Raw genomic sequence first — 18,836 nt, 5'->3', positions numbered from 1 at the left:
CAAGATTTGCTCTCAGCAGAATCAGGATTAGTCAATTGAATCAATACTTTATGTCCAGATTGCAGGGTGACTAACTATATTTGTGCAATACAGTAATTGCATTTAGTGACATCTAGTGGCAGATTATGTAACTGGCATTAAAAATGATTTGGATAAGAAACGTTTGTGCCCCAGTAATTTAGTCATGCCATGAATTTCAATAGACATTTCTCATAGGCTTTGGTACCACTTTTACCATACTCTCTCTCTCTCTCTCTCTCTCTCTCTCTCTCTATATATATATATATATATATATATATATGGGTAATTCAACAGTGTTTTATGCGAAGCCTAACCTATGTATTCAATTAATTGTGATTAATATTGATTATGCTAATATATGAAAACCGATCATGTCTGCAGCGCTCTGCTCATGATGCATTCACGTGTTTTTAAGATTTTCCTAAATCTTTGCAAAATGGCCATTTGCGTCTTTGAATTAGATTTTAATATCAGTTAATTGAATAACTATCCATTTCATCTTTAAGTGTGAAAACACGCTTTCAAATTTCTGAATTGTACGTTGACGTCAAGTGCAGAGTGAGACGATAGCGTGGTGGCCAACGGCCTTTGAATGCAGTATTGAGGGTGGGCGGCTCTGTTCATCCACATTGAGCACATTTGGCTAGCAAGAGAAGCGAAGCCACTCGACGCTAAAACACTACCAACATGTCGGGAAAGAGCTTTCGCGTCAGCGACGGGGACTGGATATGTCCTGATAAAAAGTAAGTTATTGTACAATATAAGGTGACCATAGATTGTTGGAATAATTGATTGTTAAGGGCCGACTGTATCTTGAAGCAGCAGCGGGTCAACTTTGTTTCGCTTGCTCGGCCCTATACCTCGCCAGGCACAAAGTAGCGAGCAATTGTCATCAGTCTTATTATTTATCCAAGAAGCTGAATAAAACCAACACACGAAACACATCTTGGATTTACATTGGCGATATCGCGGATTTAATTTTCGCTGATTCTAATGCGTTTGGTGACTGGCTTGCAAGCTAACGAGGCGGCTAACGTTAGCTGCTATCGTCGAGCCTCTACTAACTATTGTAGGTCGTGCGGGGTTTTTTTGGGGGGGGGCGTCATTTGAGTTTATACTCTGGCCATAAATATCAGTACACAGTTCAAGATGCATTACTAGCGTCTCGAGTAGCGGACACCTGCAGTGCTTACTTGACTCTCTTGCATAATGGCAATTGTGTCAAGGTGCTGCACCAAGTGAACCCATGCATGTTCTGTGTATATTTTAGCTTTTTTTTTAACTCATTGCTTACATGTGTATTAAATGTTTCTTTTCCAGGTGTGGAAATGTGAACTTTGCAAGGAGAACAAGTTGTAATAGATGTGGAAGAGGTGAGTGTGCGGCGAAATTCCTGTTTACTCTGTCAGGTGGTGTTTCTCAATCTTTATCCCCTCAAAGTGCATCTTGCATGAGAAACATGTAGTCACCTTTGTTTACTCGGTGTGAAATGTGGGCCCGTTTAGTTGAACATCAACTGAGCTATTTTAGTACTGTACTGTTTGAATGGCAACAGGTGAGTACACAGATTAATTGGACCTTCTGCCACCTAGTGGAACAGCATATCATTGTTTTGCATGTTACTATACGTCACTGGCATACATGTACGAATAAATACATACAGTATGTTGTACACAAATAAATTTTGAACTAATGAAGTGGATTTGGATAATTCTCTGCAGCACATCTTATAGTATCTCACGGGACATGAGTGGTTGGAAATCGCTGAGCTCAGATATTTTAACTCCACCGTATTTGGGTTTTTGTTGGTTTGTTTGTTGAGTGCAGAGAAAACCACAGAGGCCAAGATGATGAAAGCAGGAGGAACAGAGATTGGGAAAACTCTAGCAGATAAGAGCAGAGGACTGTTCAGCGCAAATGATTGGCAATGTAAAACGTAAGTGTCAGTTGTGACCGCATTTCTATCAAGGTGAATGTCCTTTTATTTTATGCTCTCGTTTATTGTCATTTCTCTCGGCCTCATGAAGATGTGGAAACGTTAACTGGGCGAGGCGGTCGGAGTGCAACATGTGTAACACTCCCAAATATGCCAAGCTTGAAGAAAGAACAGGTAATTTAGCAGAATGTGCCGCATTGTAGTATCTGTTCAATTATGCAATACAATCTCTTATCCATGTCTCTCCGATATACTTTCAGGTTATGGTGGCGGTTTTAATGAAAGGGAAAATGTGGAATATATTGAGCGAGAGGAATCTGATGGTGAATATGATGAGGTGCGCCCTTCCTCATGGTGCATTTTTGTAAATGAGTGTGCATATTGTTGTTATTCAGTGACAATCATGCCACCTCTTTTTTTTTAGCAGCAATAAGGAGCTTCTTGGAAAGTGGTTTATAAAAATGCAAATGTCTCGACAGTGTTTATGCATAATCTATGTAGCATTCGTTCATTGATTGTTCAAACAAAACAGAAACTTAAAAAAAACAAAATCATGACTTATCTCAATATTTGCTCAATAGACGAAAATTTAAAAAAAAACGATAACCACTGGGTTAGTATTTTGTGCATAAATGGGTTAAAAAAAACCTGTGGTTTGATTTGGACATTTCATTCACCTGACTCACGAGATCTTCTTTTACTTCTATTGAGGCTTAAGGCATGAGCACACTTGGGGAAAAACATCACAACTTGTTTCGTTTGTTTATTGAACATAAAACATATACAGTAATAATTTGACAGTGCTGAATTTGAAGCGATTTTCATGTGGTTTGTATTGTTGCAATTATCAGACTTGTGCCTAAGACGCAAAAAGTCTCGGCGTGCTTTGAAAATGTTTCTTTCCTTTAAAAAGTCTGACTTGGAGAGAAATATTGAGTTGTAAAACAGTGTCCAGTTAGATGCTTGATGTCAGAAAACTCCACTGAATTTTCATCTAAATGCATCCAGTCCTCTCTATTTATCACTTTAACCACTGCAAATATTAGAACAATTGCTTCAATATTCTTTTGATTTTCTGTGTGTTATACATCTTACTCCCCATAGGCACTCACTAACCTTCGATGAGGAGACCACTTATTGGTTATACAGTACGAGTAAAAATATTGGGGTGATCCCTCTAATAATTTTGATGGTTGGAGTTCGCATAAGTATTGATATTCCACATGAATTTTGGTGGTTATTGTTAGCAGATTTCTGACGTGACGCATGGTTTTCGACTGCCCTCTCGTTTTCTTCCCCATAGCGATACCGGTAGATAACCACTAGAGGGAGCCTCGCCATCTTTAAATGTCGCAATTTTTGAGTAAAACATTTTCACCGCACACTTTTTTGGTATCGTAGCAACGTATGGCATTTGCAATAAGAAAAATGAGAATGGCTTAAAATTCACTGACTCATATTTTTTAAAATGTATTCATGCCTAATTCTCAATGTAAATTGATGAAGTTCCTTCGAATCAGGTGACAGCTCGTATGTGGGGTTTTTTCATCCGGTTCACGCAAGCTCGTGTGTGTGCTTGAACAAGGACATACTTATAAATGACGAACGTATACCTAACAAGCCATCATAAATGACACGAGGAAATAAATGTCATGATGCCGCAGAGCATCCAGACTGATGGAAATATACAAGGATGAATCTGTACGAGCAGACAAAGAAATCGAAGTAGGTGGCCTAACTGTTGTCTGTTCACTCCATTTTGGTTGCAAACTCTTCTTTCACATTTACATTTTGTTGAATGCCTTGGGCTAGAACACAACACGTCAGTGGCATTACAAAATTTATAATCTACCACTTTACTACCAAAGCATAGAGGAGAACAATGAGTGCCATTCTGTTGTGAGGTTATTGTTGAACAGCAACAACATTGTGTTTGTGGTGTCCTAACCGCATGGGAAAAGGCACTTTCTAACAATAAGTTGACATCTGATTTATGTCGCAGTTTGGGAGGAAAAAGAAAAAGTATCGTGGGAAGAACGGTAGCAAGACGTCTTCCTCAAAAGGAAGTGAAAAGAAAGAAACGGCAAAAAAGGCTCAGCCTCCCCCGCAGCAGGAGGATGACGAAGAAGAGGATGACGATGAGGAAGACGGTGACCTGTCCAAGTACAAACTTGATGTAAGCACACAGGCCGCAGCGTGACAAGACTTTTAGCGCAAGCAAGCTGTAGAGCACGCTGGCTTTTGAAAGCATTTAACAATCTTGGAGAAGGTGTCTGACGTTTTAACATCAGCAGAAACTTGCCATTCAGGATGATGACGAAGATGACGAAGACGGCGACCTGTCCAAGTACAACCTGGATGCCAGCGATGAAGAGAAGGAGCAAGTGAAGAAAAGGGGCAGCCGCTCGGGCTCGTCCCGTTCCCGCTCGTCCTCGCGCTCATCCAGCTCAAGTTCTCGGTCGAGGTCCAGGTAAACGGGTGCAGGTCAAGGGTAACTCCCGGAAAAATGTCAGTATCAGCTCTCAACTTTCCTTCTGATGAACCGATCGACATACTTTCCATGTTGCTGCTTCCTGTTTGTCCATTTGTTTTGATCGTGGTTTAGTCCCTCCCCTACCGTGCTGTCAAGTCAATGTCGACTGAATGAGCCCTTGTAATACTGTATGTGAAGCTCCGTCCGTGTTGAAATGATTTGATGCGGCGAATCCATTCACAAGCTGCCTTTAACTTACCACCACAACAGATGGCGCTATAAGCGCAAGTTTTGAAGCCAATGTGGAAGGCTGGCTGTTCGTAAGCTGTTACTCTGAAGGCGTTAACTGCAAATTGTGAGGTCGTGCAAAAGAGACGAGCCAAAATTAAACACTGCTTTTCTTGTCCTTAAACCCCCCACGTAACTTGTGGTAAAGATTTATATGGCATCGACGTCTAGCACAATGATGGTTCCTCCTCTTAACAATATTGGAGAGATTTTGTGTGTTTTTGTCTTTCAGATCCGGCTCTCGGAGCTCCTCTAGTTCCCGATCCAGATCTCGCTCGAGGTCCCGCTCCAGGTGAATGAGGTGACATGCACTCTCTCCCCGCAGAGAGTGTTTGAATGGGCCCCCAAGGCTCCCCAAACAGTGTCGTTATTTGTGGCTGTAACTAGCAATACACAAAAAAAAAAACCCTCCCTTTTTATTAAAGGGCCGATCATATTTGGTTCCTTTCGGTACATATTTGGCCCCAATGTCATTTATCATAGTTTCAATTTGGCCTATCTTGGAAATCTTTATTTGTCCTCTGGATGTGCTCATACCTGGTCTTAATATCCTCTGAGTGCCGTTGACCAAAGTCAACTGATCAGTACCTTTTTAAAGCCGTAGCTTGTACTCTGAGGCTTCATCCTGGTATGATCTTTGCTAGACCCTTCTGACCTCAGTGCTTGGTTTATCCCTCCAAAAGATCCAGCTCCAGGTCTGGAAAGGGCTCCTCGCCTCGGAAGAGGTCAGTCTCCCTGCCTTCCTCACCCGAGGGGGGACAGAAGCGGAGTCGCTCCAGGTCGTCATCTGGAGGCAGAAAACGGAGACGCTCTCGATCCCGTTCGTCCGAAAGGTTTGGGTTTAAAGTGGAATACCACAGTGGCACTCACTATAGCCGTTTTATCGCCTCGCTCAGGACCTTGTCGTGCTGGTTTTCAAGCTCTGACCTTGACCTGACACCGTACAAGTATGCTGTGCTGAATGTTGATGACTGTCGGTGCTGACGTGTCTCCCCTTCCCATCATGTTATGTGCTTTCAGGCGCAGCAACCAGTCCTCCGGATCGTCCCATTCTGGCTCCAGTTCTAAACAGAAAAAAAATTAATTATAATGCCTCAGTGAAATGAACCTTGGTGCAAGTGCATGTTACCATGACAGGAACGACAAATCCATATACAGTATACTGTTCACCGTCCCAATTCTCTCTCACACACACACACACACACACTAGTAGCAACGCTTCCTATCCTTCAACACCCTCTTTGTCCAACTTGTGACTTGTGTCTCCCAATATATATACATGGCCAAATAATGTAATTGGATGGTCCATATTTTGGGATAATGTTGGTGGCAGTATTTCTATTGATCTTTGAGGAAATTTACAATCTTCCTCAGGACACACCCCTTTTAAATATAAATGCATCTGTTTGGGGACAAGTAGAACTGATTACCGGTACAGACATTTTATTTTGTTTTTAAGGTAAGTATTACCAAGTTTTCTTCACAAACGGCACCAATTTCAATAAATTTAGGCATCAGTGTTTCCATTTGTTTAAACACTAATAATTAGTGTTTACCAGAGGAAGGAGCAGATTCGATTAACATTTATTACTGTTCAAGACTTTTTTTTAGCACATTGTGACAATTCATGCTTTATATATGATAGTATGTGTCCGTGTGTAAATAAAGTCTTGTCAACTTCGTACCTTGTCATTTATCTGAAAATGTCCTGCATACAAAATGTCGAACCTGACAATGTGTGGTTTCTATTTTCCCTGCAATTGGTTTATTTCTCATTATTTAATCAGATGCAGCGTCTTAAGTACAGTGATCCTTCACTATTTCGCAGTTCGTTTATCGCGGCTTCAGTGCATCGCGGATTTTTTCAAGCATTCATTATTTTTTTTTCATATATTGTACATTGAGTACAGTACTGTATATGTTGCTCTGTGTGACTAGCTGTTTTGCTGACTTTCGCAGCTTCTCGCGGACCGTTTGCGGACTTAATTTATATATATATATATATATACATGTCAACTTTTCGGAGCGCCAACCTGTATAAACTACCAAAAAAATCCTCATAAAGAGCAAAAAAATCCTTATAACATACCAAAGCATTTTATGTCAAAATAACGGCAGAAAAAACCCCCACGGAATTTTCAATGATATTTATTGTAGCTCTCCATAATACAATGTCTGGTTAATGTCTAATCATCATTCTACTTAGTGGCATTACTGTGTTCCTGCGTTACTTTTTTCACCAACTCCAAATGCTGACCCATCGGCTCGAAGTTACAGCATCAATTCATATTTACTTTGGAAATGAAAGCATTCGAGTAGACTAGCACCATTCTGGGCAAAAGCAAACGAAACTACCTGTTGGGGGGCGGGGGGGGGGGGGGGAACGGAAATTGTCAGAATCCGTATGATTATACGTCTATATAGTAAGATTCACCACAAAATCCGTATGAACTATGCCTAAACCGTATTGAGTTGACAGGTATGATATATATATATCTCTATATATATATATATGTGTTAATTGGTCGCTACTTCGCGGATTTTCGTTGATCGCTGTTGGTTTTCGTCCCCATTAACCGCGACAAACGAGGGATTATTGTACTTTAACTTGTAGACAAATGCTCCTCTGTCGTTCGAGCTGTTAGACAGCTTCGATAGGTAGAAGACTGATGAGACACTCGTGCTTTTTTCCAGCGTTGTTGTTGACTTTGTAATTGAAATTCTCGAACTCCGTCGCCATTTGAACGATTTATAAGTAAAGTATACTTGAGCATTTAACCGTCCTGTAACCCAACCAAGCTCATTCTCTTGAGAACTCCGAACGTGAACTCAGTCGGATGGTGTACAAGTATTACCGGTACTAGACCTCAAGTTTTACTGGGGCGTTTTAAGATTTGAAACAAAAATAACCTTAAAAAACACCTGCATACAAATAGACGAAGAGGTCATCCATCCAAACCAGAGGGATACTCGAAGCTGCCAAATACATGTTTTAAATAAAAAAATCACATTATGGACGAGGTCATAGACTACCAATTGCATCCAAGGCGCCAAATACTGTATGCGTATTTGCGTTGTGTTAAGCTCCGGCGGGTAAGAATGGTGTGTCGAGAGCCAGCATCCTTTCCTTATCTCTAGTGTGTGACGGCACGAAAATGCTTAACATTTTTACGTCTATCGGGTAGTTTGGAACGCAGGAAGTATTATCTGTTAAATTAGGATGATAGACCCTGAAGTACCAACATTCCTGTTCTCAAACTGTCTGGGGTAGGAGCTCGCCTACAATGTCAAAGAAAAATTAAAACGTCACTGTACTTCACACATTTCAAACTGCAGTTACTTTTTTTTTTTTTTTACATTTTATTTTTGAGGAGGCAGTGGCAGGATCCCTCCCCGCCAGTCCCGCCTCCGGCGCGTCAAGGGGCTGAGGGCGCTTTTACGCACAGAGCCGCTCGGCTCAGTGTGGATCTCTGAAGAGATGCTGCACACGCGCACGTCTTCTGTGATTCGCCTCTGCTTCTTAGCCCGTCCGAAAGGATGACTTCGGACAAGTGTGACTTTCTTGAAGGCTCGAAAAACAGAATAGGAGCTATGCTGACGTCCAATGTGACCAGGTCAGCCGGTGAAGAAAACGTTACCAGGACGGAGATCGGTTGCGGTTACGTATCGGTTGTCTTTCCCATCACCATGATGGCCACGGGCATGGTGGGCAACTCTTTGGCTCTCATCCTGGTCTACATCTCCTACAGGAAGAAGGAGAACAGAAGGAAGAAGTCCTTCTTGCTTTGCATTGGGTCGCTAGCGCTAACAGACCTGTTCGGCCAGCTCCTGACGAGTCCGATAGTGATCTCGGTTTATCGCGCCGACCTGAGATGGGAGCGCATCGACTCGTCTGGCAACCTATGCGCGTTCTTCGGCGTATGCATGACCACTTTCGGCCTGTGCGCGCTCTTCATGGCCAGCGCCATGGCCATGGAGAGGGCCACGGCCATCACCAACCCGCATTGGTACTCCAACCACATGAAGACCAGCGTGACCAAGCAGACTCTGGTGGTCATCTGGTGCCTGGTGTTGCTCTTCGCCCTCCTGCCCGTGGCAGGGGTGGGCAAGTATACGCGCCAGTGGCCCGGCACCTGGTGCTTTATCAGCACCGGGGACAGAGAAGTGCCGGGGAACATCTTTTTCGCCTTTACTTTTGCCTTACTGGGGATTTTCTCGCTGCTTGTCACGGTGTCCTGCAACGTGGTGACCATCCGCGGTCTGATTGTTCGCTGTAAAACCAAGTCTGGCACGTCTCAGGCCTCCAAACACTGGGAAAGACTCACCACGGAGACCGTCATTCAACTCATGGGGATTATGTGCGTCTTGCTTGTGTGCTGGTCTCCTCTACTGGTATGTTTTCATTACTTCCTTACAATGTCGTTGACCATGTAACAGTGTTTTCCACCCTCAATAGAGCCAAGGCACATGCAATGGATATAAATGTCTACACCCCCCTGTTCAAATGTTTAGCTTTGTTGTTTTGTAAGAAAAAAAGTGGCCCGGAAGGGGATGATCTGTAAAATGCAGATCAGTTGAGAATTTTTAATCATCTTTTTGAGAGTAGGAATAAAGAGAAACGACTGGTGTATGCGGGTGCATAAGTGTGCGCACTCTCTTATAATGACATAAGGCTGTGTTGAGAATTAACCAATCACATTAAAAGTCATGGTAAATGGGAGTCAGCATACATCTACCACTATTTTAAGTATGTTAAGTTTGGCTTCATAACCTTTTCAGTCATCCTACAGCACAAGTAATGATCTGCAGAGAGCTTCCAAAGCATCAGAGGGGTCTTATTGCTCAAACGTATCAGTCAGGAGCAGTGTCAAAAAAAACAAAAAAAAAGCAACCCCCCCCCCCCCAAAAAAAGAGGGCAGGACAGTAAATAACATGGAACACAGTGAAGCAATCATCAATTGGAGAAAATATGACACCGCAGTGACAGTAACAACTGGATGTGCCTCAAACTGATGAAAAGATGAGAAGGGATGCTCCCAATAGGCCAACAGCAACAGTGATGGAGCTGCAGAAATTTCTGGAAAGTACTGGCTCAAAAGTACATGTCAGCAGTCTCCCGTCTTTTCGTATGTCGGGGGCTATGGAGTAGAATGGCAAGACAGGAGCTGTATCTGACAAAGAAAAATATCAAAGCAGGCAAAGCCTCCTCAAACAACTTTGTATGGGGTTGTACTTTAAATGATGGCAGTTGTGTACTGACTCCAATTTAGCATGTCTGATGTTATTTGTTAATTTTGAACACACCCACTTTCCACGTCTAGGATGAAATGATTTGTCTTATTTTTTTTAAAAATGGGTCTTTTTTTTTTAAATCAGAGATGGGGTCAATATTTGAACAGAGCGTGTAGAGTTTTTATGTATTTCGTATTTAGCATCGGAAAAGAAGTTACACCACAAAAAAAAAAAATCCTCACAAGCAGTATTGCCTTTATGTTGAAGTAATGATAACGCATTTTAATTGTACCAAATGGAAGTGCATTTAATGGTTCTGATTGTCAACTCTGTCATTGGGATGGATACATAGATAAATCGATAGATAAATAGTACTGTAGATAGATTAAAAAAGACATTATTTGAAGTGAATGCACTTTTTTTTGTGGAAATGAAATGTACAAATGGGAAAGTAGATAAATTCCCACTGATCACCTGATAGCAAATGGCACGATAATCTGCCATATTGTAAGGGTTGGAATCAATCAACTGAAGCCCTATTGATCGTCTTCCACAATTCTGTTAATAGTTTGATGTTGGATCACTTTGAAGTTGGACATGTGACATAGAATGTTTCCGACTTCCCTGCACAAGTGCAGCGATATATGACATTAGCCACTTTATTTTTTAAACAGATGTAAAGCATCATAAAAATCTAATACAGTCGTTCTTTTTGAGGTCCTATAATTCCGGGAAGTGGTTTATGATGAAGCAAGGAAAATCATTGCTTTTCTGTCCATGATCTCTTCTCGTGAGTGATGATTACATCCTAAAAAGTGCGATTTAAAAAAAGCTATCATGAAAATGTAATGCTCAAGAGTTCCACTATTTGCTTCTGATGAGGTATAAAACCGCTGCGACATTCTGTTATGATAACACAATACGTAAGCAATTCAACGGCCAGATATGGACACATGCAAAAAAATAATATGCGCATGCGCGCACACACACCGCCACGCATTTGCAGCTGTTTGTCTCTGGAGATGCTTCATCTCCTTTCAGCAGCACACCAACAAGAGCAGACACCACAGTGTTCCGTTTGATCCGACGTGAGCCGAAAAAAAGGCTGTCCATTTTCGTGCCTCAAATTAGAATCCAAGAGGACAATAATTGCATTTCACGGTGCGTACCTTTAAAAGTGCTGAAAATGTTGGCGTATATTTTCAAGCTGACAGACTGTACTTTTTGTTTCCTCACATTACCAGGCCTTGAGCAGATGAACGGTGCCCTCCCACCCTCCCGATTCCTCCTCAAACACTATCCCTGCTATCCATTAAGGGCCAATCCACTTAGCTGTGTCACGTTGCGTGGTGGTGGTGGACCCCAAAAAGCAGGCAGGAGGGAGGAGCAGGGTGTATTTGAAGAATTGTATTTAAAACAAAGAAAACTAAATCCCAAACAAACAAAGTCCAAAGTATCAAACAAAACCCATGACTAAAGCTAAAACATAACAATGAACTAAACATAACAGAAACTAAGAGCAAACAGCAACACACATGACAGTAGCAAGAAGCAACACACATGACAGTAGCAAGAAGCAACAATGACCCGACACCAAGTGTTCGGGCAGGAGTCCTTTTATACAATTAATTACCAAATGACCAACAGGTGTGCAGCTGCCGGGGGAGCCCTACAGTGCCACCTGTTGGTCCCTAAACCGAATCATGACAGTACCCCTCCCTCAAGGGACGGATCCCAGACGTCCCAAAGCTTGCCTCGCCGGGGAACAGGAACTAAAAGCGACGGCAATCCTTGCCTCGTCGCAAAACGGGAACAAACGCGACGGTGACCTTCACCTCGCCAGGGAACAGGAGCAAAAGCGACGGCAATCCTTTTGGCTGGGCGTGGCCTGACGTGGACGGAGCTCGACGTAACGGGGGACATGGAACAGCCGGACGTGAACAGGGGCTCGGCCTGACGTGGGCGTGGACGTGGCACGGCTCGTCGTCGTCGTGAATGTGACTCAACTCCAACAGACACGTGACGAGCCTCGGCTCAACGTAGACGCGGACGGGGCTCGGCCCACCGTAGACGCGGCTTGACGAGACGAAAACAGGACAGCCGCATCACCAGCGCTGCCTGAAAGGGGAAAGGGGTGTCGGCCGCAGACGCGCTCCGCCAGGCACATGGTGGAACAGGGAACAGTCCTTAGTACCTGCGGGGTCCAGGTGGTCGGGTCATTCTGTCACGTTGCGTGGTGGTGGTGGACCCCAAAAAGCAGGCAGGAGGGAGGAGCAGGGTGTATTTGAAGAATTGTATTTAAAACAAAGAAAACTAAATCCCAAACAAACAAAGTCCAAAGTATCAAACAAAACCCATGACTAAAGCTAAAACATAACAATGAACTAAACATAACAGAAACTAAGAGCAAACAGCAACACACATGACAGTAGCAAGAAGCAACACACATGACAGTAGCAAGAAGCAACAATGACCCGACACCAAGTGTTCGGGCAGGAGTCCTTTTATACAATTAATTACCAAATGACCAACAGGTGTGCAGCTGCCGGGGGAGCCCTACAGTGCCACCTGTTGGTCCCTAAACCGAATCATGACAAGCTGAGTTCTGTTCCCGGGGTCTGCTGCATGAATTTTGAGGGCATGCGTTGTCAGTCACATGTGTAATTGTCTGACCAAGGACGTTATTAGAAAGCACATGTCTGTGAGGTCGCGGTGTTTGTAAAGCGGGGTCCCGTCCCGTGACAGCTGCGTATTGTCATCCTGGGAGCCGCATTAAAAAAGGCAACAAATTGGACTAAATATTATCATGAATGCATTGTTATTGTATGCGTTTTGTATTCTTGCATTTTGGTGATGTGGAAATTGAATGTGAATCTGGGAGCTGCCTCTCCAAGCTTTCGCCGCAGACTGTTTCACTCTAAAAACACTTGGGTCAAAAATAACCCAATTTGGGTGAAAAGGGACCATTCCCACAGCCTGAGTCAATTTGACCGAACGTTCTGGTTGCGGGGTTTTTTTCCAGTGAATTTCTTTGAGGTAGAATCATCCTGATAATTCTGGATGATGTCAGGTGATGGGAAATAATGAAGAAACTTATTTGATCTGTTTTTATTTTGATTACAAGAATATGTACGACTTAGGCGGCCCGGTGATCCAGTGGTTAGCATGTTGGCCTCACAGTGCAGAGGTGCCTGGTTCGATTCCGGCTTTGGCCTTCCTGTGTGGAGTTTTCATGTTCCCCCCGTGCCTGCGTGGGTTTTCTACTCTGGTTTCCTCCCACACTCCAAAAAATAACGTGGCAGGTTAATGGAAGACTTGTCCATAGGTGTTAGTGTGAGCGCGGATGGTTGTTTGTCTATGTGTGCCCTGCGATTGGCTGGCAACCAGTTCAGGGCATCTGGAATAACCTCCGGCTCACCCCGCGACGCTCGTAAAGATCAGCAGATAAGAAAATGGATAAAGGAATGGATGGATGAACTATGTCTTAAAGAGCCAACGTGGCACTCGTTTCAAACCTTTTATTACCTTCTTATAAGGGTGGACAAGCTTAAGACTGCATTTCTGTACTTCTTAAAGAATATGCAAAAATGTCCACTGACAAGCCAGCACCTCAAATCATCAATCTTGCCTTTGTACAAAGTCGATGTCAGACCCAAGAAACCAGAGACTGAGTTACCTGCGTACGACGTACTCCTTTCCTGTTCATCCAGATCTCGTAACGCCTGAATGATTCTGCAACAAGATTTAAATCACACACAGGATTCCCAACTATCTGACTGCCCGTTGTGTCACACCACAGCAGTTCAGTACATCAAGCTAAACAATAAATGATACACTGGTCAAATTCATTAATTTAACCCATCCATCCATCTATCCCTTTTCAACACCGCTTCTCCTGAACAGGGTTGCGGGGAGTTGCTCGAGCCTATCCCAGCTAACTTTGGGCGGAAGGCAGACGACACCCTGAACTGGTCGGCAGTCAGTCAAAGGGCACATATAGAGACAGACTCACACCCACAACCACGCCGACACTAAGTGGGAACCAACTCTCAGGCTGCCCCCACACGTGTACCACTACACCATCAGCGACCCTCATTAAGTTCTGTTTTTAAAAAGAAAACTACTGTAAAGTTGGATTTATGGATAATGTCACACCACACATATTGCACAAAAATTGGGTTGTTTAAAAAAAAAATTTTAAATTTGGATGTAATTGGCCCAAGTAGCAGGTTAGTTCCTTCTTGACCCAAATTGGCTAATTTGTGGCCCAACTGTTTTTAGAGTGTTCAGTTGTTTGTTTTGGCAGTTACTCCCTGCAGACCCATTAGAAGGTAAAACAAAAAAGCATACTCTCTAGGGTTTAAGTCTGCTCGTCCAAAAGCTTCCATTCCTTGCTCGGGTAAGCTCCTTTATTGATGAGGTAGTGGGTTTTGGGTCATTACCTTACTAAATGACGAGGGAACTCTTAATCAGTTGCGTTGCATCTTTATTTAAATTGCCAGACACATTGTTTGTGTCGACTTCTGAGTTGTCACATTACATCAGTGAAGATGAATGAGCCTGTTCCAGAAGAAGCAAATCAAGCCCATGGGTTTTTTCAGATCTTAAATTTGTACTTAATCTTTGTCTCATCTGGCTGTGCAGCTTTCTCCCAGCACTTGTGAGGCTTGTCTCAGTTCTTTGTGGCAAATTTCAGCCTGGCCCACCTCTACCTCATTTGAATGAGTTATGCTCTTATATTCATTTTCATAAGCGACACTTCTACCTTCTGGGGGTTGTTGTAGATGTCATGAAAAGTTGTTTCGGGGGTCTTACGTTATCAGCTGCTACTTTGTTCCTTGAGCTCCCCCGTTTGACATCTGTTGCTTCATATACCAATGGTTTGTTTCCTATTCGGGATATTCCGCATTGTATTGTGTCATTCATCTCGAACAGGAACGTGCGGTCAGGGCAGAGTCTCCCTGTCCCTTTACCTGTATGTGAATGGTTAAAAAAAGAAAATCTAATAATTGCATTCGATTACTTGCCATTGTAGTTCTCTGGTCCGTCCGTGCTTTACATTTTTAGTTTTTGAAGTAAAATGACATAATCGGGATGCTTGCACACTGCTGGCGCAAAAAAAAAACCGACTGGATTGAGAGGAATGAGCATGTTACAAATTAGCTAATGACAACCGGTACTTGTTTCAAATTAAAATGTTTTTTACATACTGCCTAATAAATAAATAATAAATAAATAAATGTTTTTTTTTCAATGGCCACAATTCCATCTTTAAATGTCTCTTGTGCTCTAAACAGACATTGAATTGACGGTTAGAAAACAGAAGTTATAACTTTAAGCAAAACTTTAATAGTCAAGTAAATGATAAGTGGTTGATAATCAAAGTTGTGGCGATAGATCACTGAGATCCATGCTGATGACTTCCTCTGGTGCAGGAGCAGGTGGATTTGGTGAAATCTTTCATTCTGTTTTTTCTATTCTTCCATTACATACAAACCCCCCCCCCCCAAAACAAACATAGTGATTCTCAAAATAAAATATAATCCGTTTCTTACCTAAAGATCCCACTTTAGGTTTCCGATCTGCTTAATAACAAATGAGGTAAAACATTGGCAAACATTGATCATGAGTTAATACTCGGGGTGCAACAAAACATTAATGTTTTCAGCCTGCAGAAAAAAAATCAAGGTACTGGCCTGAGTTCCAACTTTTTGGAGGGCATTAGATATTATTTATGTGATACATTGAAACTATAACGCATGAACATATATAATTTTGCAGTCTGCTTATTAGAAATGCACGTTAGATGATGTCCAAAGAGATTGAATGAGATTGCTGTCCCTCCCCCACACCCCTCCCTCCTGCCCAGGTGCTGATGCTGAGAATGATCTCCACCCAGGTGTCCTCTCACGAATGTAATTCCTCACCCGAGAGTTCCCATCCCAACTCGGTGCGAGATGTTCAGTTGGACTGTAACTTCTTCCTGACCGCCATCCGCCTGGCCTCGCTCAACCAGATCCTGGACCCGTGGGTTTACCTGCTCCTCAGAGAGATCCTCCTTCGCAAGTTCTGCCTGGTAGCCAACGCCGTCTCCAACTGCTCCATTGAGGATCAGAAGGGGACTCAAACGGCTCTGGATGCGCTTAATAAGCAAAACCAAGAAAGCCTCCAGAAATCCCAAAGTAACACATGAGACTTGAATCAGAACAGTTTTCTGAATTGATGAGACATTGAAGTGGAGATCCTGCATGTTGACGGAAATGTTTCATTTTTTTAAAAAGTCCCCTGATCATCATGTGAATACATTTCGTGTAATATCCTATGGAGACGTCTCCTTATCCTACTTTTCAGTCATATCAATCCCAAGAAGTGTGACTCTAACTTGAAGTGATGCATCTTTCTTTTGTCATCACATTTTTACGTGAAGATGTAAACCGTTTATTGTACAGGAATGTTCCTATTTTTAATGAAAAACAGTTAGAACGAAAAAAAAGGGATGGAAGATTATTTATTAATGATGAATGTACTTATATACGTTTTTGGCCAAGTGCTTACAATGCTACCTATTGAATATCACTGAATGTAAAGAGCAAAGCAAGCTGTAACTACTGCAAGACACACAAGTCTCCAGCTTCAGTGTCGCAAATGTGTCCATGAATACAGTATGTGAAGTTGAATTCAAGTGTTGCGTTTATTCAAGATGTACAATACTTTTTTTTTTTTTTTGAAGGATTGTGAAGTTTGTGCCAAACGCCGAACAGTTGCTCAGCATGAGGAAAAGGCAACTGTCGCTTTTATATAATGGACAGACACCCTATTTCCATTCCAGTTTGATATACTGTATATGTTTTTTGTTTGGGTATTTAGGGGACTAATTGCATGCGGGTTTCCACGGGTGATTCTCGTGGAGGAAAATTGCTAACAAGATGCCACAACTGTGCCTTCTCAGCACATTAGCCGTTTGGATGAGCTTTTGCTGGCCCGTCACGTGCATACAGTCCAAAACTGGAGCTGTGTGCTGAACAGCCTGTATACATTTCCCATTCGGCCACGCTCATCCACCCAATCAAGAATGTGTCATAGGTTCACCGAAATCATCCGACTAAGAACCAACGAAAGAATGAGTTAATGCATGTGCCATGAGCTTCATAAATGACCTCTTGATTTCTGAACGTGAACATTTAGCTGAACAAGAAATCACCACTTGGTGTGTAATTGAGAGGCCACTCATTTCAAGTCCTGCTTTAAATAGAGAGAATCGATTCCAAGCACTTGTTCAGATGTCGATAAACATCTCCACAACATGTTTGTCACTTTGAACTTCAATGTGTTGGCTTGACCCGAACAGGTTCCACGTGAATCTGTGGAAATGATAGTTTTGTGACATTTATAAAATCAGAAAACAGGAAGAAAAATGGCTCCAGTGTTGTTTCATTGTTCTTTTCATAATACATAGAAAAAGGAGGTTTTCATTTTATCCCCCCCCCCAAAATGGATATTTTAGTTTGTTCTGTCTATCTGAAAAATGATAAAGGTGTATTTCCATTGTCATATAAAAAAAAAGACATTTAATATATATATTTTTTCTTTTGATCCACAAACATTGTCTTTGTGGTACAGATCAAAAGAAACCGTATCGTTATTTTTCTTTTTATTCAAAAACAACTGTTTGTTTTTTCAGATAAAAATGAAATTTACATTTTTATGCCTAGAAAAACAACCAAGTATTAAAGATCTCGGAGACCACCCTTTTATTTGGAGAGCAATGTAAAAATGACTGGAATGATTGTATTTTTAGCAGTGGTCCGCTCGGAAAAAAAAAAAAAAAAAGAAAGAAAGAATACTAATGATGTGCAAGTCATGCCATGAGTGTGAACTGAGTAAAAGGAGCGTGTTTTCTCCAAATATTTAGCCCTAATGAATTTACCAGCTTATCAGTTCTCAAAACTTTGAAGGTAATGATGTTTGGGCTTCATCAAGGTCACAAATGTTATTCTTCGTTTTTTCGTTTTAATTGGCATTTCTGTTTATCTACATAAACAACCCAAACTGACTGTTTGTCTTCCTTATCAAACAGGTTTGGCTGATCAACACATCACCTTATAATGAGCATTTGAAACGACACTGCACTTTGCATGTTTGTCTTTTAAATGAAATGGTGCAATAACTTTTATATTCACACATTTGGCAACATTAACACATTCCGAATGCATATCTGTATCATATTACGTACATGTTATACAAAGTGAACATTTTTTTAATCAAACTAAAAGGCAGGAAAATGAATAAAGTGTCAATACTAATGACCCCTGAGACCCGATTCTCAGATGAGGGCTATTTACACATACACACTGCATCATTGAAATTGTTTCTTGTTTGTCCTCTTTGCTTCTGAATGTTCTATGCTTCTGTGTTGAGTCTGAGAGTGAAAAATAGGAATGATGTCATTGTGCAACCTTTGACCAAGTCTTTGAAAATGAATGCGCATATTTGATTCATTCGCAGTTGCAACGTGACTTACTTATGTGGTGCTGTAATGTTGTGAGTCCAAGTCGAATAAAGAAAAGAAATACTTTGAACAGGTCTTTTTTTCTGAGATAGATAGATAGATAGATAGATAGATAGATAGATGTTTCAGTCATGTTTTGGTCACTGTTATGTTTTAGCTTCAGTCACGATTTTTGTTTGATACTTTGGACTGTTTGTTTTGGATTTAGTTTTCTCTATGTTTTAATACAATTTGTCAAGTGCACCCTGCTTCTCCCTCCTGCCTGCTTTTTGGGGTCCACCACCACCTCGCAATGTGACAATATCAAGAAGTCAAGAATAACCGTTGATTCAACTACGGTTTAAGTTACTATCATGAGGGTTCTGGTAACAAGAAAA

General features: G+C 41.9%; 2 protein-coding genes across 3 annotated transcripts; both read left to right on the top strand.

Moving 5' to 3' along the window:
• Positions 1 to 603: 603 nt before the first annotated feature.
• Positions 604 to 6,400, top strand: zranb2 (zinc finger, RAN-binding domain containing 2). 2 transcript variants are annotated; one of them, XM_086116203.1, is made up of 10 exons: positions 604 to 764; positions 1,342 to 1,394; positions 1,849 to 1,957; positions 2,049 to 2,131; positions 2,218 to 2,294; positions 3,960 to 4,133; positions 4,267 to 4,427; positions 4,951 to 5,010; positions 5,402 to 5,551; positions 5,739 to 6,400. In XM_086116203.1, the coding sequence occupies exons 1-10, from the start codon at positions 709 to 711 to the stop codon at positions 5,800 to 5,802; spliced, it is 987 nt and encodes a 328-aa protein (XP_085972329.1). In that variant the 5' UTR covers positions 604 to 708; the 3' UTR covers positions 5,803 to 6,400. The 2 variants fall into 2 exon arrangements, with proteins under 2 accessions (XP_085972329.1, XP_085972327.1); XM_086116201.1 differs by having other exon boundaries at positions 5,402 to 6,400.
• A 1,739-nt stretch (positions 6,401 to 8,139) lies between these two features.
• Positions 8,140 to 17,365, top strand: ptger3 (prostaglandin E receptor 3 (subtype EP3)). Its single transcript, XM_086116661.1, has 2 exons — positions 8,140 to 9,110; positions 15,820 to 17,365. Exons 1-2 carry the CDS (start codon positions 8,256 to 8,258, stop codon positions 16,141 to 16,143), a joined length of 1,179 nt encoding a protein of 392 aa, XP_085972787.1. The 5' UTR covers positions 8,140 to 8,255; the 3' UTR covers positions 16,144 to 17,365.
• The last annotated feature ends 1,471 nt before the right edge of the window (positions 17,366 to 18,836 follow it).

Source organism: Hippocampus guttulatus, chromosome 7, assembly GCF_054856545.1.
Source record: "Hippocampus guttulatus isolate MCC_2025c chromosome 7, RoL_Hgut_1.0, whole genome shotgun sequence".
Lineage (NCBI taxonomy): Eukaryota > Metazoa > Chordata > Actinopteri > Syngnathiformes > Syngnathidae > Hippocampus > Hippocampus guttulatus.
This window is presented reverse-complemented; position numbering and strand designations above follow the sequence as displayed.